Source organism: Dendropsophus ebraccatus, chromosome 1 (assembly GCF_027789765.1).
Source record: "Dendropsophus ebraccatus isolate aDenEbr1 chromosome 1, aDenEbr1.pat, whole genome shotgun sequence".
Lineage (NCBI taxonomy): Eukaryota > Metazoa > Chordata > Amphibia > Anura > Hylidae > Dendropsophus > Dendropsophus ebraccatus.
In genome coordinates this window covers 180722321-180748349 of record NC_091454.1, presented here as the reverse complement: position 1 = coordinate 180748349, position 26029 = coordinate 180722321, and the positions used below count along the sequence as shown (strand labels likewise).

The 26029-nt window shown below is 46.0% G+C and overlaps 2 protein-coding genes across 8 annotated transcripts in view; one reads left to right on the top strand and one right to left on the bottom strand.

Moving 5' to 3' along the window:
- ASB7 (ankyrin repeat and SOCS box containing 7) overlaps positions 1 to 10055 on the bottom strand; it is a 36335-nt gene extending 26280 nt beyond the window's left edge. Inside the window, exons 1-2 of one of the 3 annotated variants that reach the window (XM_069985307.1) lie at positions 9898 to 10055; positions 3776 to 3820 (exon numbers count right to left, since the gene is read on the bottom strand). The gene's annotated coding sequence lies outside the window, so the exon portion shown is untranslated. The other 2 variants (XM_069985298.1, XM_069985315.1) reach the window with 2 other exon arrangements.
- On the top strand, positions 9756 to 24924 carry LINS1 (lines homolog 1). 5 transcript variants are annotated; one of them, XM_069985271.1, is made up of 8 exons: positions 9756 to 10295; positions 12279 to 12469; positions 14888 to 15096; positions 15663 to 15752; positions 17052 to 17193; positions 18977 to 19570; positions 23686 to 23869; positions 24138 to 24924. In XM_069985271.1, exons 2-8 carry the CDS (start codon positions 12337 to 12339, stop codon positions 24913 to 24915), a joined length of 2130 nt encoding a protein of 709 aa, XP_069841372.1. In that variant the 5' UTR covers positions 9756 to 10295; positions 12279 to 12336; the 3' UTR covers positions 24916 to 24924. The 5 variants fall into 5 exon arrangements, with proteins under 5 accessions (XP_069841372.1, XP_069841359.1, XP_069841379.1 ...); XM_069985258.1 differs by having other exon boundaries at positions 12273 to 12469; XM_069985278.1 differs by lacking the exon at positions 9756 to 10295 and adding an exon at positions 10657 to 10706 and having other exon boundaries at positions 12273 to 12469.
- The last annotated feature ends 1105 nt before the right edge of the window (positions 24925 to 26029 follow it).

Below are 26029 nucleotides of genomic sequence, written 5' to 3'. Positions count from 1 at the left end.
CTCTACACATTAAATGTTTTTTTTTATCTTTTAACCCCTTGTGAAAATGAAAAAACATGACAAGATTAATGATTTAGAGTAAAAATTTTACAAAAATTACACTAAATGTTGGTCTAGCCTTGATTTTTTTCCATTTCCACAAGGGGTTAAAAAAGAAAATGAACACAAAACGTGTAGGGTAGTGTCCCCTGAGTACGAAAATACCCCACATGTGGGCATAATGTGCCATATGGGCACAGGGCAAGTCACCAAAGGGACAGAGCGCCATTTAGAGGCTGGAATGGAGGATGGAGGCCATGTCGCAATTACAAAGCTCCTGTGCTGCCAGGACAGTAGAAACCCCCGACAAGTGACCCCATTCTGGAAACTACACCCCATAAGGAATCTAACAATGGGGGCAGTGAGCATATGGACCCCACTGGTGACGGGCACTTACGTAGAACATGTGCCGAGAAAATAAAAAATACAATTTTTTTCATTTTCACGTCCCAAATGTGGCCGTCACCAGGGGGCCATATCCCCGCTGCCCCCCTTCTTAGATTCCTTATGGGGTGTAGTTTCCAGAATGGGGTCACTTGTGGGGGGTTTCTACTGTCCTGGCCGCACAGAGGCTTTGTAATTGCATCATGGCATCCTCTAATGGGAATGGCGGCCATACCTATTTAGCTGGGGAAAAGGGACAATTCTAATTTATTTGGGGGTATTATGCCAATTATTGGTTTATAAGGTTGGAAAGAACAGGTGTCCATCAAATTCAACCTGTGTTGATCCAGAGGAAGGCAAAAAAAAACCCTCGTAAGGCAGACGACAGTAGCCTCATCACAGGGGAAAAATTCCTTCCTGACTCCATAATGGCGATCAGAATAATCCCTGGATCAACGTGACCCCTGAAATAGGAATAAGGGACAGAATTTAGATAATGTAGAACTCCAATGACGTGTAGTGCGCCTTGGAGCGATCCAGTATGCAGAGGTCGGGGCGATCAGGACAGGTGTCACACGGGAAAATGGTGTCCTTCCTGATCCCCCTGTTACGCCACACTCTGCACTTCTTCTGGGGTCTCCCGTTCTCCAGTGTGGGGGACGTCACCTGGAAAATGTTGCCCTGGTGCGATACGGGGTCCTTCATATCCAGAAGCGCTGGGTCCGCTCCATGGCTGCTAAATATTAGGGCTCTATTACTACTTTTGATATGTTCGGATCGTGCCGCAAGCTACAGTAGCTCAGGCAGCGAGGGACCAGAAGAGGGGTGCTGGTATAAAAGTTATCCCCGTACAGGTGGTGACCTTTATCCAGCAGTGGGAAGATCAGTTCCCGGACGATCTTCCCACTTGTTCCGAGGATGGGGGGGAGGGGGCATCTGGGGGCTGGATTCGGGTGTCCCTTCCTACATACACTCTAAGGGTACGTGCACACTGCGGAATCGCGACAGATAACCCTTCGTGCATTCCACAGCTGGCACCCACCGGCGGAGTGATGCAGGCGCACGTCTCCACACGTGTCATAGACTCCATTCTATGCACGGGCGGATTCCGCTCTCCGTCCAACGTGTTCATTCTTTGGATGGACGACGGATTCCGCCCGTGCATAGAATGGAGTCTATGACACGGATGGAGACGCGCGCCCGCATCAGTCCGCCGGCGGGTGCCAGCTGTGGAATGCACAAAGGGTTATCCTTCGCCATTCCGCAGTGTGCACGTACCCTAAATCTGTAAGTGTACCCAGAGGTACTCTTACACAGTTTGTAGAATTTCACACCATACCGTCATCTCTTATTGGGACGGTACTGGCGGAAAAGACGTGTCTGGGGGGCAGCGTACGCTACGCTACCCCCAGACATGTCACTGGATGATGAGGATGAATGGAGGAAAGAAGGATCCCCCATTCATCCTCACTGGCTGTTTCGGTGTCGGAGGCAATAACGTATCCCTCTGACGCCGAAAACACCCTGGGGGCCATCTTTATACGGGGATTAGTATATGGGGTATGTAGTGGTGTAGTGTCAAACTTTATTCAATGTAGTGTGGTGTAATGTAGTGTTTTTTACGTGTTTTTTTACAGTAAGTATAAAAAAAAAACCTACGCCAACAAAGGAGTTGCTGATAAATGCCGCACTTATGTGCGGCACTTATTAGCAGACTGTGGCAGTAGAATATAGAAAAAAAACACCCTACGCCAAAAAGGAGGAGTTGCTGATTAGCAGCGCACTTTCGTGCGATGCTGATCAACACTCAGCGGCGATAGGGTGCGGAAAATAGAAAAAAAAAAATTTGAAAAAAAAAAAATTCTACATTCTGAACATCCCTGTAGCTGCTGATAAGTGTATTACACATATCAGCCGCTAGAGGGCAGCAGAGCGCAAAATACGGAAAGAGCCGACGCTGGAGCCGAAAATAGCCGAGAGAAGCCGAACGTGACGTCACGGAAGAAGCCGAAGACCCGAACGAAGACGAGGATGCCGCGAACCCGGAAGACGCCGATCAGGAGCCCGGGACAGGTGAGTAATGTACAAATACCTGCTCTGGACCCCTCGGCTATCTAGCTGAGGGGTCCAGAGCAGGTATTTACTATTTTGTGGGACTCTGATCGCCGTGCCACCGGCCCGATCGCCGTGAACGTCCAGCCGGCCGTTCACGGCGATCGGGCCGGTGGCACGGCGATCACCATTACTTTTTACAGTAATGGCGGTCGGTGCCGTCCTCGGACAGCACCGACCGCCATTTTTTTCCGGGTCATCGGGTCGCCGATGACCCGGAAAGGTTCCGATCGCTGCTATTGGCTGATCTGAATTGATCAGCCTATAGCGGCGATCGTAAGCACGGGGGGTGTTAACCACCCCCCGTGCCGTGAAGCTAAGATGGCCTGCTATGATTTATAGCAGGCCATCTTCCCCGACCGCTGTGTGTGAACACGCAGCGATCGGGGAAACATCGGGCGTAAATTTACGCCCTGATGCGCCAAGTACCAGGGCGCGAGGGCGTAAGTTTACGCCCGATGTCGTTAAGGGGTTAAAGGAGAAGTCCGGTGAATTAAAGAAGAAAAGTCAGGCAAAATTTTTTATTAAAGTATTGTATTGCCCCCCAAAAGTTATACAAATCCCCAATATACACTTATTACGGGAAATGCACATAAAGTGATTTTTTCTTGGCACTTCCTACTGCATCCAGGCTTCACTTCCTGGATAAAATGGTGATGTCACTTCCTGAATAACATGGTGATGTCACGACCCGACTCCCAGAGCTAAGCGGGCTGTGGCTGCTGGAGAGGATTATGGCAGGGGGATGTTCAGTGTCCCTCCAGTGTCCCCCTGCCATCATCTCCAGCAGCCACAGCCCGCACAGCTCTGGGAGTCGGGTCATGACATCACCATGTTATCCAGGAAGTAAAGCCTTGATGCAGTAGGATGTGCAAAGAAAAAAATCACTTTATGTGGATTTCCCGTAATAAGTGTATATTGGTGATTTGTATAACTTTTGGGGGGCAATAAAATACTTCAATAACATTTTTTGCCGGTCGACTTCTTCAAGAAATCCAGCAGCCAGCAGGGGGGAAATTGATTACAAGTACTAACTTTCCTCTTCCCGTGCCCACAGTGAGCAGTAGGACCATGATGTGTCAGTGCCGAAGACCCTGCAGCATGGTGACCGTCCCACCACTCACCGCCGTAAATTAGTACTTGTAATCAATTTCCCCCCTGCCAGATTTTCTTATCCGCCAGACTTCTCCTTTAATGATAAATTTTACAAAAATAAATTTCTAAATAAAAGTAGTCTTACCTCTGGTCCTTTCCCTTTTCTTCCACAAACTCACTAACAACAGACCTATATAAAAAACAAAAAAACAATGAGAGTGTAAAGACGTTTTAATAGCCAAAGTCAAACAACCCATTCCCAAGTGTATATACCCAGAGTATTAAGGGACTTATATATAGACATGTATGGTATTGTGGTAACCAAACAGTATACTGCTGTAAAAGTCTGCCCAGAAAATAACATAACAGCTAGCGATTACTGTATATCTGTATCTGAAGCAGCAGTTTCTCTACTGGTAACCTTATGGCTTGAATATAAGATAGTGGGATCCCTCAGAATTAGTTATAAACCAGATTACAATCAATCTAGTATGGTAATAGTACCCATGATGACCATATAACAGATACAGATGATATATACAGTACACTGTATACGCTGCTCATGTTAAACTGCATGTTGCATGGGAGACCCCATTTATATGCACAGGATAATGATTTTTGCTGGTTTTTATGTAGACTGCACTTCATGTAAGGAAAACAGCTGAGCTGGTCCTCACATACAGCGATAGGAATACATAACATTATATTATCATTAGAAATAAGGGTCTGTTTACACACACAGATTATCTGACAGATATCACATTGCACCCGCATTTAGGTAAGAGATGGTGAACCTTCAGCCCTCCAGCTGTTGCAAAACTACAATTCCCAGCATGCCTGGACACCCAGGGCCAAAGCTTTAGCTGTCCAGGCATGATGGGAATTGTAGTTTTGCAACAGCTGGAGGGCCAACGGTTCCTCATTCCTGATTAAGATGAGCCCACACTATCATATGCGATAAATCCCATACATATACTGCAAGAATTGCTGCTAACAGACGTGTATATGAGTTATAGGCTAAGGCCCGCTTATAGATACAGAAATGTTTCATGCAGGATGTGTTCAAACATTTGATGCCAAAGCCAGGAACAACTTTCCAAAGAAAAAAACGTCAATGTACACTGCAGATTTTTTATAGAGCAACAATATTCATTTCACCCTTTAAGCGACTGCTGCCGTCCACAATATTACATACATACAGTATTGCCTCAGACTGTAGCAGCAGCTCTATAGTTAAAATCAATCTTGTAGCACTACAAAGTCGCAGTGTAGCCCTGGCCTGAGAAAATTTACCCCATAGATTATTTTCCTACGAATGTCCTGTTAGAGTAGCGGGTGCCCCCCTTCCAACTACTAAGTGGCATGTTGTGATCATAATCAGTCCCCTTCCACCTCTGGCACCCAATAGTATGGTGTCCTTATCCTCCAAACCAGTTTTGCAACCCAAACAATCTATGGCTTAGTCAGCTATACTGTAAGTTCTGAGGTTCTTACTAGGCAATGGATGGCATGGGATGTCCCACGGGCAGTGACTGAGCATGTGCCTCCTCCAGCACTCAGCTCACCAAATGGACATGCATATAGCTATACACTCTGAACACTAGGTGGCACCATACTACATTCTGCAACACTTAAAGGGAATGTACCATCAGGCCTGGGCTGAAGCACTGGAGGAGGGCTGACCCACCCCCAGTGGGAGGAAACCCCCACCCCTCTATGATTCAGCTCCATTGATTCTAATAGAGCAGTGTCATAGAGGGGCGGAGGTTTCCTTCACTGGGGGCGGGTCAGCCCGCCTCCAGTGCTTCAGCCCAGGCCTGATGGTACAGTCCCTTTAAGGTTACAAACACACACACCGTATACGCAGCAGATTTGATGGTGCAGATTTGATGCTGTGTTCAGACATATAGATCTAATCTGCTGCGTATCGCAGCAGTAAATACGCAGCGTATACGGTGTGTGTGTGTTTGTACCCTTAAAGGGTTTATCCAGCGCTACAAAAACATGGCCAGAAACAGCCCCGCTCTTGTCTCCAGCTTGGGTGGGGTTGAGCTGCTCAGTTCCATTGAAGCGAATGGAGCTTAATTACAAACCGCACCTGAACTGGAGACAAAAGTTGTGTTGTCTCTGAAAGACAGTGGCCATGTTTTTGTAGCACTGGACCCCTTTAACACCATTGGTTTTTCAATGAGTTTTAATACATTGCAAAACTACAACTCCCATCATGCCTTAACCTCCTCTGGCTGTCTGTGCATAACAGGGAGTTGTAGTTTTGTAGACAGCTGGAGGGCCACAGATTTGGGAACAGTGGTGGAACATACTATATTTATGTTCCAGTGCTTTATTTAATATATTAACCCTTTATATTAACCTTTCATACGACACAGAAGGTAATGATAAAAGTCCAGATAATTTCTTAGGGAGGATGCAGATCTCACTGCTGTGTGTGAACAGGGCTTAAAGCATGTCCCTTGTATTGGGCTGTGGTGGTGGTGGGGGCTCAGCATATGGCTTATAATAGTAATAAGATGTAATACAATGTGATGCAGCACCCCCCAGGCTTATAATAGAGCACACATACAATGTGATAGAGGTATAATGGACGTACACTATGGGAGCTGTGGGCATTATACAGCACACGATGAGTCAGTGTATCTATACGGTGTGAGGGCACAGGCAGACATGGCAGCATTACACCCAGTCTGTACACAGGGGGCACGACGTGTAGGGGGCACTTGATGCCGGCTGTGGGGGATACAGCCGGCCATTGTTGCAGAGTAGTGGGTGCAGGGAACGGGTACTGGGTGTGAGGGCCTGTCTGGGAAGTGGTGAGCGCAGAAAGGGCTTACTGAACAGAAACACACTCACCCCCGGTACACACCACTGCCCAGCGCCTCACACCGCTCCGTACTTCCCGGGGCCTGCCCCATAACCCTCCGCGTTAACGGGAAGCAGGCACAGAAAACCCCTCCAGTACAGCCAATCAGAACACAGCACCGTAAACTAAGCCCGGAACGCTGTAAAAAGAGAAGCGCTGCGCATGCGCTAATTGAAGAGGAAGTCCGGCGGCGCGGGCCGGATTTCGCTATGATTGGCTGAGGAAGTCCACCAAGCCCCGCCTCCATCCAGTCTGAGTCCCTAGTGGTTGCCAGGCAACAGCGACCAGCTGCTGTAGGCGGCAGTTGCTTGGCACGCATGCGCTGTAGCGCCAACTAAGCTAACGACTACATTTCCCGTCTTTCTCTGCGCGAGGTTTAAAAAGTGCATTCTGGTTTAGAATTCGCATTGTCAGTAGTTGTGTCAGACGGCGGTTCCGGAAACGCAGCTGTGTGATCGCTTACATATACAATACATAGTTAATTACGTGATTGGCATTATTGATCTGTAGCACTATACTGTAGGATGAAATCCCGATCACAATGGATCAGAGCTCCCGCTGCAGTTCTTTAAGGGGAAAGCTTTAAAAACTTAAAGAAAAAAACGTCTTTGTTACCCAGAGCAACCAATCACAGCTCAGTTTTCATTTCTCAGGAGTAGAATTTAAAATGAAAGCTGAGCAGTGATTGGTTGCTATGGGTAACGACACTTGGTGATTAACTCCCTTCTATCTATGTCAGAAATAGGGTAGTGGGAGATTTCAGCTCTGAAGCTTGTAAAAGCTATAATGTATGTACTACAGCCCCTCTGTGGGGTTACACCGCCTGACATAGCATCACATATAGGACCCTGTGAGTAGTAAGCTCCTATTCACCTTATACTTTTGTTGACTGTACCTGACGCTCATGGCGGGTTCAGCCATCAGTATAAGGTGTATAGGATTCTGACAACCGACCACTGATCGGCATCATGTAAAATTACTGCCTGACCCCTTTGTTCTGGGAGAGATAAGCTGCAGTCAGAGCAGTCTGCCTCTGGCTTACCGTAGAGAACACAGGGAGAAAGGACTGACAGCCAGACAATCATTGGGTCATTAGTTATTAAAGGTGTATGGCCTCCTGTAGTCAGCAAACCTCTAATCGGCCCAAGACGATCACATGAGACTGGCCAAAGGATACATTGTAGCCTTAGGCACCGTTCCCACTGAGCAAAACTAGCGGAATTCCGCAGCGGACATGTTCATTCTTCAGCGTGGACAGGCCAGGAGCGCGCGCCTCCCATTGACTCCCATTATGAGCGGGAGGCTAACGGCATTCCGCGGCGGACAATTCCGCTAGTTTTGCTCAGTGGGAATGGGGCCTTAGGGTACAAACACACACACCGTATACGCAGCAGATACGCAGCACATTTGATGGTGCAGATTTGATGCTGTGTTCAGTTATTTAGATCTAATCTGCTGCATATTTGTTGCATATTTGCTGCGTATCGCAGCAGTAAATACGCTGCGTATACGGTGTGTGTGTTTATACCCTTATGCTGCATTTACACGAAACGATAATTGGCCCGATCGCACGATTAACGATGTCGGCGTAACGTTTTTTTATTCATAATGATCAGCGTTTAGACGGAACGATACATCGTACGGAAAATTCGTTTTGCAATCGCTTAAGCCTATCTCACACATTGGTTAAATCGGCAAACGACTGTTTACACGGAACGATCTGTGATTTTTTTGCGAACAACGATTTGAGAACATGTTGTAAGATCAAAATGAACGATTTCTCGTTCGTCGTTTGATCGTTCGCTGCGTTTACACGTATAATTATCGTTCGAATTTGATCGCTATTGCGCAAATTCGCACGATAATTGTTATGTGTAAACGCACCATTATACTGGTATATGTCGGAGGTATATGCACCTGATGTATTTCCACCAGAAGGCTCCGCACCATTATACCAGATTCTAAGGCTGTATTCACACACCCGTAGAGCAGTCCGCGACCGTGGCCCGCACTACAAATGTGCATCCATAGTGCTCCGTGCTTCACAGAGCACTATGTTCACACTCCATTACCCTAGCGATCTGTGCTGCTAAAAACGGTCCGCATTACATTTCCGTTTTTTTGCGTCACGGATCGTGGCCCCGTATACACATACGGATGTGTGAAGAGGGCAATTGAATAACATTGGTTTTATGTTCTGTCACCAATTGCATGCCCGCAATTGCGGACAGAACAACGGATGTGTGAATGCAGCCTTATTGACAGATTGGCAACATATAGCCTGAACCAACAGGGTAGATGTCATAAGACCTTACTCTGCTTCATTTTTTAGAGTCCTCCTCACAACTCTGTTTTAAAGTGTCCTTATCAGCTAACAAAATTATGACAGGTCATAGAGACATCAAATATTTAGAACAGTCAGGGTCTGGTCACCACAATGAGCGGGGAAGCTGAGATACGCACATGGCCCACCGAACCACATTGGTTACTTCAAAGGGGTTCTCCAGAGAAAAAAATGAAATGAACTGTTGTCAGAAAGTTTTATAGATTTTTAATTTACTTCTATTTAAAAATCTTTCAGTACTTAAAGTGACTGTACCACCAGGCCCAGGCTGAAGCACTGGAGGCGGCCGACCCACCCTTAGTGGGAGGAACCCCCCGCCCCTCTATGATAGGGTTCCATTGATTCTAATGGAGTCACGTCATGGAGGGGCTGGGGTTTCTTCCCACTAAGGGTGGGTCGGCCGCCTCCAGTGCTTCAGCCTGGGCCTGGTGGTACAGTCACTTTAAAGTGTAACTATCATCTTGCCACGCAGTAGGATCAGCAGCAGATCCGCTTCTAATGTGACCAGTCTGCGGAACTGCTGGAAGCTCCATAGACTGCGCACACTTATAATGCAGACTATAGACCGGTCACATTAGGAGTGGTCTACAGACCAGTCAGCATTTAGAAAGCGTATCCTGCTGCAAGATGATAGTTATCCTTTAACAGCTGCTGTATGCCCTGCAGGAAGTGGTGTATTCTTTGTCTGTCCCTGTCAGGAACTGTCCAGAGCAGCAGCAAGTCCCCATAGAAATGTGTGTGTTGGGGAACTGTAGTCAGTGACTACTGGCCTCTGTCAGGGAAGCTGGGCTCAGGCCTCCTCCAAGCAGCAGCCCTGGGTTGTTTACAATCAAAAAGGCAATGAAAAGCATGTCAGGTGTGGGCAGTCCTGCGCATGCGCAGAATACTGGGCACCTGGGGCACTGCCACCTGTGAAGCAGGCCCCCTCGCTGTATACTATACCCCATACTAGCTGCCAGGGTTGGAGTGTACCTGGACACACATGCCCCGTCTGCATACACTTATCCATCAAAAACACAGGCGCTTAAACTACATTCACACGTACTTGGAGTACCGCAAGGGTGCCTGATAGTAATGCGGTTTGGAAGTTGCCGGGCGGCTCATTACCGCTCCGTGTGAGCTCAGTCCTGTCCTGGAAACCCCATCATGCTGCAACTACAACTCATCATCACTCACAACTCGGCTCTTCCCAGCTGATTGGCTGACGCGCACTCTAGGCTCCGCCCACCACCCTGAGACGCTAGCGACTGTCAGGCAGCGTCTAGCGCGACCTAGAAACAGGTAGTGCGCATGCGCGGGTGGAGTGCCCATAACCCGGCACGCTGTGGGTGATAGTGGGTGAGATTTGGTGGTGTGGCCTCTGCTCCTGTCCCGGGCACCGCTAGGTATCAGTCATGACGTCATTCCAGAGTTCATTGGATGCCGTATGACGTTGTGGATCAGGTAGGTGATGTAAGGGTAATGTCTGTATTGATTGATGTGTACTGTGTGGTCATCATATAGTGGTGTGTAAGGGAATCCATTACCGGAGGACACTGCAGAAATGTTTTATATGTTGCTGCCCTTATATAAAACACAACAAACATCTTATACGTACCTCTCCCCGCTGTCCTCCTGCAGCCTCTCTGGGTCCTCGCTGCTGCCGCCACCTCTGTGACAAACACACCTTGGCAGTAACAGCCAATCACTGGCCATGGGGCTATCCAGTCTCACTCATTGATTGGCTAGTTGGCTGTCACTGCGAGGCCTCTTTGTTGCAGAAGTAGTGGTGGCAGTGGGAACCCGGAGACACCACAGGGGGCACCAGGGAGCGCGGAGAGGTAAGAACCCGGAGACACCGCGGAGCGCGGAGAGGTAAGAACCCGGAGACACCGCAGGAGGATACCGGGGAGCGCGGAGAGGTAAGAACCAGGAGACACCGCAGGAGGGCACCGGGGAGCGCAGAGAGGTAAGAACCAGGTGACACCGCAGGAGGACACCGGGGAGCGCAGAGAGGTAAGAACCAGGAGACACCCCAGGAGGGCACCGGGGAGCGCGGAGAGGTAAGAACCAGGAGACACCCCAGGAGGGCACCGGGGAGCGTGGAGAGGTAAGAACCAGGAGACACCGCAGGAGGACACCGGGGAGCGCAGAGAGGTAAGAACCAGGAGACACCGCAGGAGGGCACCGGGGAGCGTGGAGAGGTAAGAACCAGGAGACACCCCAGGAGGGCATCGGGGAGCGAGGAGAGGTAAGAACCCGGAGACACTGCAGGAGGACACCGGGGAGCACGGAGAGGTAAGTAGGTAAGAACCCGGAGACACTGCAGGAGGGCACCTGGGGGCACGGAGAGGTAAGAATAAGATGTTTATTATATTTTGGCAGCGACATATAAAAAGTACCCCTATAACTTAAAGGGGTTGTCTGAAGAGGCTAAAGCCTTTTGCTTGTCACACTTTCTGAGATTCCATGTTCGTGTGTGTGTCTCTAACGTTACGGAGACACTGTGTAGCTATTGGTCATCATTTGCGGGGAACACATTTTTATGATCAGGACTTAGGTCCGCGTCTCGGAAGGAAGGAGGTAAAGAAAAGGTTTCAGCGCCAGTGAGCAGAAAGCTTTATCCATCTTATGCTTGCCGGACGATTTCTTTAACGGGAACCAAACATGAGAAAGATGTTGTTATAGTTATTATAAATGTGTTCCTATATGCCCCCAGCACTGTTTCTGGGCATATAAATAAACAATATGACCGTTACTCATGTGTACCGAAAGCCTACTCTGTAATGCTGCGTTTACACAGAGCGATAGTTCGCCCGATCGTACGATTAACGATTTCGAAGTAACTATTTTCTTTTTATAACGATCAGCGATCGTTGCTGGCAACCAGGCCTCCCTGGGAGCCTCCGTGTATAGGAGTCGGCAGCATAGCAGAAGGTCTTAACACAGAGACATTTATCTGATTTTTCAAGCCAAAGCCAGGAATGAATTTGAAAAGAGGAGAAATCTCAAACTTTCCTTTATGACCTGTTCCCTGTTTATAGTCTGTTACTGGTTTAAGCTTTAAAAATCTGTCTGGTAAATCTCTGTGTAAGATATGCAATCACTCTATAATCTGTGGAGTCCGCCTCTGGGGGGGTACTTAATGGCTGCACGTCCTTTGTTTTCAGGATTGGATGAGGGCCCCAGAGGTGATTAAATAGGGGATAACAAGTTAACTGGTGGGGATCTGACCTCTGACCCTGCTAATCCCAAGAAGAGCGACAGCATGGTTCCTGGAAAGAACGGTGTACACCATGCACGTGTGGCCAATGCTCCAACCATTCTGTATGGGCGCCTAAACATTGCTGACTGCTGGGAACGAACAGTAGCTTGTAGGGTCCTAGCATGTATCTATACACTGTGACTACCTTATCCTTATACCTCTTTGTATTGTTTGAGGATTAGGCACAGAGTCCAATAATGGTCATCCATGTAATGTACACTATTCAAGTGTCCCAAGGAGATGGAAGAACCGTTCCCAGGCTTAAGGGATCTGCACAAGAAGTTACTGCAAGCTGCCCCTCTACCTGAAGATGTACAAGCTTCTGCAGCTCTTCTAATGCCATGCTTTCCAAGTGAACCCTGTAACAACCCAGGTACCTGTATGTACTGTGCATTGCTTACTTGGTTTGTACGTGTCATAACTAAGGGCAGAAATAGACATGCGAATGTCACCAACACCATCGATCAGGCTTACTGGCTGATGGAGCTCCAGCTGCTGATCCTTAGGGCCTTATTACATGGCTTGATGCGCCAGGGAAGCAAGCGCCTACCTTTCAGCTCAGCATTCACTTCCCCCCCTGTTCTCCTCTCGCTGCCTGTGCTATTACATGCAGAGACAGCGAGCGGGGAGCCGCAGGAGCTGCCACTGAAGTCATCAATGCCCTGCGGCTGCCGCTCCTTTAGCGGATTGACACACAGCAACTCATTGCTGATTTTTCATCATGTTGAAACGCCACGATCAGCCAACATTCTGCATGTCGTCTGATTGTTGCCTTTGAACACTGAACGATTATCGGCCTGAACGGTCTGTAATCAGCCGTGTCATACTGGCTGTCTATGGGAGGCTCGTGCACCTCCTCTCTCCATGCCTCTCCTCTCGAAAGAATGGACATGTACATTCTTCCGCGCGGAGAGAGGAGGCTCCGTGTGAACTGGCCCTAATAGGGTCTTTAGACTGAAGGTGCTTAAAGTGACACTGTCACCCCCCTTTGTGCATTCTGACATCTCTACACAGGTGTAAAGGGTAAATTTAGTTTTCATACTTTATTTTATATCATACGTCATGGTGCTTGTTCAAGTAAAAAGTCATCTTTTATTAACTGCAGATTGTGTTAAGTGGGCGGGTCCTTGCGGCATTAGCACCACAACGCCACAGTTGGCCCCGCCTCCTCGCCGGCCATTGGAACAGGCTGGCTGAAAGGTCTAGACTTCACCCCTTTACGTCGGCCAACCAATGGGCGTCAAGGGGGCCAACGGTGGTGTTGTGGGCGGGGCCAAGTGGCGCTAATGCCGTGAGGCCACGCCCACTTAATACAATCTGCAGTTGATAAAAGATCACTTTTTACTTGAACAAGCATCATGACGTATCATATGAAATAAGGTATGAAAAACGCTAAATTTACCCTTTACACCTGTGTAGAGATGTCAAAATGCACAAAGGGGGTGACAGTGTCACTTTAAAGGGGAACTCCAGGTAGAGGTTAAAAAAAATTAAACTTCTGCAGAAGCATAACGCATTACTTACCTGTCTATCCCAGTTTTGAAACTACCAAAAATCCATTTGTTTGGGGGGTTTTTGCTCTGTTTTGTGTTTCTGTTCTTCCTGGTTTGGCATTTCCCAGAATGCAATACTTTTCCTCATGTGATCATCACAGCCCCCACCCATTACAATCAGTAAAATTAGTGCAGCAGCTGCTTCTGGCCGGTCAGAGATGGTGAATTACTCAGGGGATTGGGTTATCCAGCCAAGCCTCCTGTGACATCACGCCCTGCCCCCGTCTGCATCATCAGCAAACACACACAATGTGAGACAGAGACATGGAAGATTTGTCTCCTAGAGGGGGAGAGCAGAAGGAGCAGGAGACAATGTGAATTGGCACAGGGGCCATTTTTCTTCACTTCCTGGATTTCTATCAGCTACCAGTGTGGCAGAACTATTTAACTTTTAATGTATTTTTAATAGAAAACAAGTTTTTCTTATCCGGAGTTCCCCTTTAAACCTCTTTACTGATATTGCTCTGTGCATCAGCAATCCTGGCCACCTGCTTTGCTGGAATCTCGGACAGAGTCCCAGGCACCTAAAATTTGTTGCACTTCTCTGAACCGTTTGTGGCCTGGAGGGTTGATGTCCAGAAATAGTAACTGAAGAGGCCGCCATCCCTTTATTTTCTAGATATAAATGACATTATCCAGTCTTTATAGTTATTTTGCAGTAAGCTCAAACACCTTTCTGTAATGAAACCAATTATAGTATAAAGTACTGTGCAAAGGTTTTAAGCGGGTGTGGGAAAAAGGCTGCAAGTAATATGTCTCCATGAGGACGGTGTGTGGCTCCAAACTTATTCTGCAGCAGGACCATGACCCTGAACATCCAGCCAATGTCACTAAGGCCTTATTTCTACGTTCCGTAATCCATGGAAGCTACAGAGTGCAAAGCTGCGGGGGGAAAGCTGCGACGAAAGCTTTTACAACTTTGCACTGACAGTCACACAGCTGTGTTGCTACAGTCCTGTGAAGATTGAAACACTTTTGCCGCTCCTGGCCTCATAATGATACATGAGGCCAGGAGGTCCGCGAGTCCACCCCTGCAGCTTCTCCCTCTGTATCTTCTATGGATTACAGAGCAGGAATAAGGCCTAAAAGTTTAGCATGGTATTGTATACTTGTAGATGGCCTATTCTTCAGAGAGGCCACCATTGCCTTACTGGAGCTAAGAGGGTAGCAATGTTCGATGCTGCAACCATTAATAGAAATAATTCAGCCTATTCTCCACTTTTCTGTATACATTTCAGCAATCCATAAAGATGTTGGGACAGTGACTGATCCGTGCTCGGGCAGTGTGTCCACCACATGGGTACCCCGGGATGTTACCTTGCTTCAACTGTCTCTTATCCAGATCTTGATCATCAAAGCTGAGAACCTCTGCACTGAGCTGCAAGTCAGACGCCAGTATTCCCATGTGGTGGAGCTTCTTCAACAGAATGGAGCTGACACTGTAATAGTAAGGACCGCGCATTACTAATTCCTGTCATGGAGAACATGTGCGTCACTGACTTCTCCACCAATCGGCATCTTTTCTTTGCCTCTCAGTGGGGACGCTGCTGACAGAGGGTTCTCCTGAGGCTGGGTTGTTAGGTAGTATTGGGTCGTAATAGCTTTTTTTTTTTTCTTTTTTTTCTTTCAGTTTAGTCCTGTTTTTGGCTACTAGGTGTGAACTTACTATATCCCATTCCTTTCAGGTGGACTAGATAAAGTAAGCACATGGCAGTACAACTCAACCTCTTGTTCGTTCTTGTAAAGTTTTACCACTTTTGTGATTTAATGGGATGTAGTGTATGGGAGGGTGTATATTTGTTTCAGCTCATCCTTGGGCTTCACTTACTTATAGAGTAGGGAACTGCGTAAAAGCGTTCTTCTCATTACACGTTCTCCCCTGTTAGAAGCTGCAGAATTGATGCTGTAGTTACACTGATAACTGCAGCAGATCCTGTGAATGGACTCTAACCATCAGTTCAGATCTTCTATAAGTAACATATATCTTTTTTTTTTTTTTCTTTCTTTATGCAGATTGAACTGTTAAACACTTCAGATAAGGTGCTATCACACATCTCCTCCAAGTGCCTCTCTTATATGGTGCTATATCAACTTAAATTCCAGGTGAGTGCTGCCATAGTCATGTGTGCCCTGAAATGGCCTATTATACCCCGAGATGCCTCCTGTGTAACAGTACAGTATAAGGCTATGGTCACACATAGTACTTGGTTACACGTAGTACTTCTGTCAGTCTTTTTTCAACCAAAACCAGGAGTTAGATGACCTGTGCTCATCTTTCCATTATAATTTTGCCCTGTTAGTTCCGCTCCTGGTTTTGGTTGAAAAAATACTGACCAAAAGATTGATGGAAATACTATGTGTGAACACAGCCTAAAAATGTATACCCAAAAAATGGATCTTCTAATATGTCATAGATCTGCCCCAGAAGGTAACATCAGATGTCCAATGATTTCCACAGGAAAGGGGCTGTGAAATGTTACTTAGAGCCCCTAAATCTGTTCAGCACCCTGAATCTGTAATCTGTGAATGGAAGGGACATTCAGATCGCACGGGTTTGGGTACTTAATAGTTGTGGAATGCAGCAGAGGAACAAACATATATGGGGGATCTAGCAAAAATCTTTTTTTTTTTTCTCTCCAAATCAACTTGTGTCAGAAAGTCATACAGATATGTTATTTACTTCTGTTTAAAAATCTCAAGTCTTCCAGTACTTATCAGCTGCTGTATGCCATGCAAGAAGTGGTGTATTCCTTTCAGTCTGACACAAGTCCTCTCTGCTGCCTCCTCTGTCCAAGACAGGAACCGTCCTTAGTGGCAGCAAATCCCCATAGAAGACCTTTCCTGCTCTGGACAGTTCCTGTCTTAGACAGAGGTGGCAGCAGAGAGCACTTGTGTCAGACTGAAAATAATACACCACTTCCTGCAGGACATACAGCAGCTGATAAGTATGGGAAGACTTAAGGTTTTTAATAGAAGTAAATTACAAATCTATATAACTTTTTGAAACCAGTTGGTTTGAAAGAAAGAGATTTTTCCTGGATAACCCCTTTAAAGGAGAACTCCAAAAAAATCTAAAAATCCTGAGTGGGCAGGGGGTGGGCGCAACATTATAAAGAATTCCTGCTTCCCCATCCCTGTGCTTCCGCAGCGCCACCGCTCTCAGACCCCTGCCGCCCTCCTGTAGCTATTAATCCGGTGACATTACGTTCTATCAGATAGCTGACAGACAGATGAATAATTTTATAACTTTGTGAATAACCATCAGATAAGTAATGGGAATCATTTGTATTGTATCTGGCCATGTCTGCAGCTGTGAAAAGGATATAGAGCTAACAGATTCCCTTTAGCATATACGGTCTATTACTGAATGTGTCTGCCATGATGTGCTCTTTGTTTCCTCAGAATGAGGTGAATGCTCACTGGCTTCAGTTCTGCCTGAATACCTTGGGTGAAGATCCAGGATCGCACAATCTAATGCCATGTCTAATGTCTCTGATATCTGTTTACAAAGGAATCCTTGTGGATGAGAGGATCAGAAAGGCAGGTATGGTTATGTATCAGAAGAATCAGGACTGCCTCAAAACCTGTTGCATTACTGCAGTATAAAGAATGAGGCTCTGTTCACACTGGTGTGCCATTACAATAGGGAACAATAATACAGTGGTGCCTTGAATTACGAGCATAATTCGTTCTGGGACCGTGCTTATAATCAAAATCCACTCTTAAACCAAAGCAAATTTTCCCATAGGAAATCATAGAAATGCAGACAATTGGTTCCACACTCCAAAAATAATAATTTATTGTTCTGAATAACACGTAAAACAAATGAAACAAACATTTAGAAACAGCAGAATATGTGATGATATAAGTTACTGTACAGTAATGGAGAGGATGGGAAACACAAGGGCTGACAGAGACTGCAGGGAGCATGAAGGAATGAGCAGGGCAGATGTGGGCACATACATGCAGCGCTCTCTGTCCGGGGAGAGAGGGGTTACAGCTATGAAGATATTACCTCCACAGTCCTGTTCCCTGATGTAAGCCGCAGCCTGAAATGGATCTGCTATGATTTGGAAGGTGAGGGAGACTTGCTGGGTCAGAGTACAGTGCTGTAGACCCCGCTATGCTGACCCTGCCCCTCCTCCACTCCCCCCTTCCACCCAGTACAGGGAGCTCTTACACCAAAGCAATGCTCTTAAACCAAGTCACAATTTTGAAAAACTGTGAGCTCTCAAACCAAAACGCTCTTAAACCAAGGTACCACTGTACGGTGAAGCAAATAATAATGGCAGCTTCCAAACCCCAATGAAATATAATGGTGTTTTTCAGGATCCATAAAAATATACACAGCATTTGCCAATATACTTGCTGTCAAGAATAAAAATGATGGCTTTACAATGAGGGCTCTCAATACCAATAGTTTTTATATAAACACAAAATTATACAAATACAACACACATATGCTGAGAGAGTTGACACCATTCTGTTTAAGTGTATAAAATAAAAGTTTCATTAAGCAATATTCTGTAGCTAGTCATTATAGCGTGTCTGGCCAGATACACAGGGGTATGGCATTTAGGGAATTAGATGACATTATGAGTCTTACAAGGCAAGGAAGAACCTGCTGCTTAATATTGTGTTCTACAGAGTAGGTAATGTTTAAAGGGAATCTGTCAGGTCCGTACCAGGTACAGAGCTGCAGACACAGACAGAGAGGTGATAGGGAGTCTTTACTGATGTCCATTTAGCTCACTGAAGTAATGCTGAGCCAAAGCATGCATACCTGTTCTCTCCCACCCCTTTCCTGTCTTGACTGATGGATGTACAGGGCTGAGTCTCCAGCCCTGTATGTCAGTTAGTCAATAAAGGGAGAGGTGGGGGAGGAGGCGTGCATGCTGTAGCTCAGCATCATTTATGTGAGCTAATTGGCCATCAGCAAAGACTCCCTATCACCTCTGTCTGTGTCTTCAGCTCTGTACCTGGTACGGACCTGACAGATTAAGCAATACATTTTTGCAGTGTTTTTTTTTTTTTTTTTACTGTGTTTTATTCTATTGACTTGTATTGTGCAATCCATACATTATAATACACTCTTAAAATAATATTATTATTAATAATAATAATAATAATAATAATAATAATAATAATAATAATAATAATTATTATTATTATTTATTAAGATTAAAACACATTACATGAAGGCAAATGGCAGACTGGTACATGGGGGAAGAGGACCCTGCCCGTGAGGGCTATCGGTGTGAGCTCATCTTGGGTTTTGGAGGACAGTATTCTTTCATAATCTGATCGTGCACTTATATTTCTTCTAGAATATCTGCTGAAGATCATGGTGGCTCTGGAAAATGTATTTGAAGGATTCTGCTCTAGATGTATCTCTCGCCTGTTGGTACCTGAAGACCAGTCTCCTGTACTAGATGCAGAGTCCAGCAGTCGGCTCTCTTGCCTGTTGGATCTATTAGAAGTCTTGGTTGCCTTAAGGATAGAGCTGAATCTGAACGTCTCCCTCTGCAAACATGTCTTATCTGTGATTCTTCCTCAGGTCCTGAACCTTATGTCCTCTCCTGTTCCTTACTTTGTTAAGAAGCAGGTCATCCTGGTGCTAAAACGATGTCTGCTGTATAAAGCCGGGGAAGATTTCCTGCCTTCTCCTCCCAGTTTATGTCACCAGCAAGATGCAGCATTGGATGAGGAGCTGGCGGTCCTGGCCACCACTCTGCTGAATGCTGTCCACCAAGGCTGGCTAGCGCAAGTGCCTTCAACTAACAGATCAAGCAGCTTTGGTGGTGGCAGTGAAGGCTCGGAGCATGGTCCTGACCTGGTGATCCTCGGAGCAGCCAGTCTTGCTCTTCTCAAAGCCCTGGAAATTCAGTCCCATAATAAAACTTACAGTAGCACGGAGCAAGGTAATATCTGCAGTATACACATTATTCCCATGTAATTGTGTTGTTCTAGTCATTAAAGGGGATGTCTGACAACATTTTTTATAAAATTATTGTATTGCCCCCCAAAAGTTATACAAAACACCAATATACACTTATTATGGGAAATGCTTATAAAGCGCTTTTTTCCCTGCACTTACTACTGCATCAAGGCTTCACTTCCTGGATAAAATGGTGATGTCACGACCTGACTCTCAGAGCTGTGCGGGCTATAGCTGCTGGAGAGGATGATGGCAGAGAGATGCTCAGTGTCGCCCCAGTGCCCTGTGTCCCTCGGTGTCCCCCTGCCATCATCCTCTCCAGCAGCCACAGACCACACAGCTCTGGGAGTCGGGTCGTGACATCACCATTTTATCCAGGAAGTGAAGCCTTGATGTAGTAGTAAGTGCAGGAAAAAAAAGCACTTTCATAAAAATTTCCGCTGGATTTCTCCTTTTATATTGCTGGTAGTAATGGCTAGGCTGTGACAACAATGAATTTGAGGACAGCACCCTTTGTAACCCTGTGGATCAAAGGGTCCCATGTCGTAAATCCACCCAAAATAAGGGGCCAATCCTAAATCCACATTATATGGTCCGTGTACAGCTTGTCAGTACAGTAGCACAAAGATGTAGACTGTTTCGGAGCTCCCAGAATCCTAATGAATGATGATGCTGGAAGTTCTGATGTCTGGTCTGCAGCATACAGTTTGTGCATTGATTCTTTATTGCAGGTGTATGAATGGCCCTGAAGAGTAGCGCTGGACTGTAGTGCAGACTTAGTTACTCCAGGGGATAGTCTGAGTAAAGTTTTATTGCAGTGTATTGCAATCTGATATAGGGGAAATATCTCTGAAACACTTTATTGTGTTTTATGCAATAAAACTATATTTAAACTAACCCCTGGAGGACCTGGACATCTGTAGGGATTTTTCTCTCAAAACTTTCGATGGATTTAGTGTGAGATATGAGAGATACATAGCATGTATATTTGGGGCTTGTAATGTGTTTCTCTACAAAAACCAATATTGCTGTGACAGTTTTTAACCACAAGGTGGCACCAGTTTTACAGCTCATTAGTGCAATAGTACAGATGTATTTACGCTTGGGGTCCTGGTACAGGGGCCGATTATTGGCAGGCAGTCAGTTAGGGCCCTTTTAGAAGGCTCAGTCATGCAGTCAGGTCACACAAATGATTGGTGCAGCCTATTGATGCCACAAGTCACCCAAAATCTCACGTTTGCACTCACAGCGGCTGATCACTGCCCCATTTACTGTGGATGATTAGTGAAACAACGTCTGCTTGCAATGTCTAATAGCTGCCCAATGTCGCAGTGATATCAGGAACAAGAAGCAGCTATTAAATGTCGCCTGCAACATGCACCAGTTCCTCTCTTGTTTCTGAAGATACCAATGCAGAGCTGAAGAACAGAACCAGTAGTTGGCTGCACGCACGATCCAGCGATCATTCGATCGTTCATTGATTGAGCCTTATCAAGGCTCTGCAAACCTAAAAAACAATTACGGGCTAAGGGCCCTTTTACACAGGCCACAATAGAACACCGATCAGCTGTCAGTTGTGATGCCGCATCGGCCCATGTCACAGAGCCCTTAGCTTCTAATTGTTAATCACACTACTGAGGCCTGAGGCCATGACTAGAGCAGCTAAACGCTTTGTCGGTTTCTACTTATGGGGAAAAAGTTGTAAGGGACCTTGCAATACCACAATTTCAACATGACAATATGATCACTCCTCCCCACTCCCTTTAGGGAAGAACTGAAGCTGTATTGTGACTGATATAGCCTGAAGGCATTTTTACGTGGGCCGATTATCGGCTGAATAAGCGTTAGTATGAATGCTGGTTCCTAAAATTTGGCCGGCGTAAGGGTGTTTTTACACAGCCAGGAAAAGGTTAAATGGAGGACAGGTCATAAAGCAGAGACTGAGATTTCTCCTAAATTCATATCCATTCCTGGCTTTGTTTTAAAGGGGTACGCCGGCAAAAATGTTTAAAATCAATTGGTGTCAGAAAGTGCCAAAGATTTGTAATTTACTTCCATTAAAAAATATCCAGACTTCCAGTATTTATCAGCTGCTGTATGTCAGGACAGGAACTGTGCAGAGTAGTAGCAAAATCCCTATTGAAAACTTCTCCTACTTCCCCAGACTGGAAAGAATATACCACTTCCTGCAGGACATACATCAGCTGATAAGTACTGGAAGACTTAACATTTTTAAATAGAAGTAATTTACAAATCTATATAACTTTCTGTTATCAGTTAATTTAATTATTTTTTATCCAGAGTACCCCTTTGAAGTAACTAATGTGATGCGGTTGGTCATGTGCATAGAAGTAAATTACAAATCTCTGGCACCAGTTGATTTAATATATATATATATATATATATATATATATATATATATATATATATATATATATTTACAGTACCCCTTAAATTAAATGCAATAATTTACATTACAGATGTATACCACTGTTATGCTAGACAATGACATATGTCAAGGGATACTACCAGTATATATCTGACATACTAAGATGGTGACAGAGCCTTCTAAAGAAACCTAAAGGCCCTATTCCTCGGAACGATTATCGGCTGATATCAATAATCGTCCCTTGTAATAGAAGGCAACGATCCACCAACATGAATAATGTCGGCTGATTGTTGCTGTCGTTTGTCTTTTAACATGTTGACTGGCAACGATCTGCTGCTGTCACACTGTGGAATAGGAGCGGCGACAGCAGACCCCTGCTATCCTCTATGGGCTGCCCGGACTTGCGATGACCCGGGCAGCCCTTCCTCACCTCCCTGCTCGCTGCCACCGCGTGTAATGGCAGCGGCACAGAGCGTGGAACGAGGAGGATGTCTATGTCGCCCCATGTAATAGCGGCTTAAATTACAGGTGACAGGTTTTCGAGGTCTATAAACCCTTGTCCTGGGTAACCTTTTCCATTCTTGGATAACTTCCGGTACATCGGAAAAGACTTGTGTGATCAGGAGGTTTGATAATGGTGTTTATAGAGTATGATAAGGATTGTTAGGACTCAGTGCTCCACTCCTATTCTACTTGTCATTTTTGTGTGCATGGTAAGTGCAGTTATTTAGGATGGTAAGGACTCTAGAGAAAGAAGTACAATTGTGTCATTGTTTTCAATTACCTCAGCTCCACACTTGTATGGTAGACAAGGGCTCTTAGACTGTATTCCGCAGATCAGAGTTGGCCTAATATAGTGAGTGAATCACCAAAGCTGGCCATAAACATTAGCTATGGCAACTAAATTCACCAATTTTGGGAAGATCCGTTGCTTTTGACCCCTATGACAGATATTTGGAGTGGTAGGTTGGAGTGGTGGGGTGCAGGATAGGGCATGTTAGATTTCAACTGCCCTCTTGGTCATTGGGAGAAAAGCCACTGGCTTATAAGTTTGACAGCAGCTTTCTCAGTATTGAGAACACATGTATGCTGGGCAAAGCAGGTATGTATGAGGGGATCAGGAGACATAGCTGTCAGTCAGATACTCCTTTTATGTGTATGGCTAGCTTGCCACTTTAAGGCTGGGTGTATTGCAGAATGGCCACAGAACAGAAAGGCCGGTGTCAGTGAAGTTCATCCCGGCCAGTTGTACTTCATTTCTTTTAAATTGAGATGTGGGTGCATTCAGGTGTGCCTGCTAGAGATGATCGAACATCAGAAAATCGTAGGTTCGATCGAACGCGAACATTCTCGAACCTGCCGCATTTGATTGCTGATGCGTTCCCAGTCCGTGTGGAAGGAGGAGTGTACCCGGGGACCGCCTGGAATTCCGGGATACGGCCTAGGTAATAGGCAGCACTTTACATTGTCTGCTCTGTCAGTCTTGTGCGGCCACTATTCAATGAATAACGTCCGCACAAAACTGACAAGTCAGTTTTCGGTGCGGCCACAAGGAATCCTGGCCAGAGTGTATACACTCCAGCTGGGGTTCCATAGTAATGAATGTGATAGGTAAATTTATTAAATTACGGCCATGGTTGGGGTTGAGATTGGATCTGATGGATTTCATGGTTATAAGATTAAAAGCACATTTTTATTTTTGTTTCTAGGGTTTCCTGACTTTTCTGAAATATCCCTGTATATGACTCACTTGCTGAACTTCCTAAAACGGCATCTTGGATGGAAGGAGCCGGTGCACTTCTGTGAATGGGTGTCCCTTACCTTTATAGAGCAGGATGATGACATGGTGGAGGTAGCAAAGAGTTTGCTTCAGATGTATCTACACAATCCAAGGTGTGCGGCTTCAGCTCTTATGCACACGGCTCCATTGTGATATTCACAGTATAGATCTGTAATTTATAGCTGACGGTGAGCCTATACTATCCCTCTATGTGCCATTAATTCTATACAGAGGCTGGAAAATGCAATAGAAATGGCCAGTATGAAAGGAATAATCATCATGTGCCTGCTCCCTTGACATTTTCTGCATGGCACTGACCAATGAGTAATATGGGGATGATAGTTTATTATATATATATATTTTTTTGTATTCCTGTTTTAGACTACACTCTCCAACCAGCGAGGATGAGGACGACGTTTGGAAATTGTTGTCACATCAATGTGGGATCAACCCACACTGCATCTTCTTGTTCCTGTTAAAGAATGTGATGTATGATTCCTCGGTCCTCCTGGACTTCCTGATCTCCTCGGAGACCTGCTTTCTGGAATACTTTGTCAGGTACCTGAAGCTTCTAAAGGAAGACTGGCCTCAGTTTTGCTTAACCTGTAGCTGTCTTGACCAGTCCTCCTCTGTCCAGGTACCTGCTGTGGCCGGTGTCTCTGCCCGTCCAATGCAGACAGTAAGCATGTTCCATACACCAGAATGCATTTGCAGCCCACTTGTGGATACAGCTACCGTGTCTGGTCCGGAGAATGATAGGCCGTCACCACATTCTCACCGATCTGACTCGGAAAGCTCATCCTCATTAGGTGCTCTTCAACGCCTCGTAGAATATGACAGCTCTGAAGATTCAGAATCCGAAATGTCAGGCAGTGAACCATGTCCAGCTCTCTCACACCATGCAGGGGTTGACAGCCCAGATATAGATAAACATATGAAGAACCTAGGGCTGACAGCAGTGTGTTCAGTATTCTATAATACGTCAACAAGTATGGAAGCTGTAGCCACCCCGGCTGTGGGTACCCAGCGAAAATCGACGCAGTGCCTGGCAGAGCTTCAGAAAGCCATTAACAGACTCCATAAAAAAAAGCTGTTTCCATACAACCCATCAGCATTACTGAAGCTACTCACCCATGTGTGTGCACTAAGCAGAGGATAAAGCTCTGATCTGTGTCATCTGGACCCATCTTCCCATGGAGGAAGCAAGAAGCACATTCCCTAAAGAACATTTTGGGGACTCTTTATCTTCTCATTTCTCCCGTTTTTACAGACATGTAGTCCAGGCTAACAGAAAAGACCATACTTAAGCCCCTATTCCACGGGTCGTTTAAAGGAGCAATATCGTTCGTATTCGGCCGATATCGGCCGCTACGAACGATATTCGTCTCGTGGAATAGAGTGCAACGATCAGCCGACATCGTTCATGTCGGCTGATCGTTGCAGTCGTTTGTTTTTCAACATGTTGAAAAACAAGCGACTGATATAGCAGCGATCTGCTGCCGTCACTCCGTTGAATAGGAGCGTCGGCAGCAGATGCTGCTATATCCTATGGGCTGCCCGGACGATCAGCGATCCTCCGAGCAGCCCCTACCGCACTCACCCGCTCGCTGCAGCCGTGTTGAATAGCGGCGGCAGCGAGCGGGGAACGAGGAGCAAACGAGCACTAATAGCGTTTGTTTGCTCCTCCAAACGACTCGTGGAATAGGGGCATAAGGGTCCTATTACACAGGCAAACTGGCTGATATTGCTCTGTGGAATAAGACCAGCGATCAACTGATAAACAAGCAAACAACTGTTGATCAGCTGATTTGCGTTATTTGGTGTGCTAGAAAAAAAAAATCATTGCTCATCAGCCTTAGAGTATGTCCACACTATGGTATCCCAGTGGATCACCCGCCGCGGATTCCGCAGCTCACCCCAGCGCGTATCTCTGCTGGTCCCAAAGGCTTCATTCATGGTTTGGCAGATTCCACCGTCCACCTGAAGAATGAACTAGCTCATTCTTCGGGCGGACAGTGGAATCTGCCAAACCATAGAATGAAGCTATGGGACCAGCAGAGATGCGAGCGCCCATGGCAGGTGAGCCGTCTGCATTCCGTAGTGTGGACATATCCTTATGGTGCGTTTACACAGAAAGATTTATCTCACAGATTATTGAAACCAAAGCTAGGAATGGATCTAAATTGTAGAGAAATGTCAGCCTTTCCTTTATGACCTGTTCCCTGTGTATAGTCTGTTCCTGGCTTTGGCTTCAGTAATCTGTCATACAAATC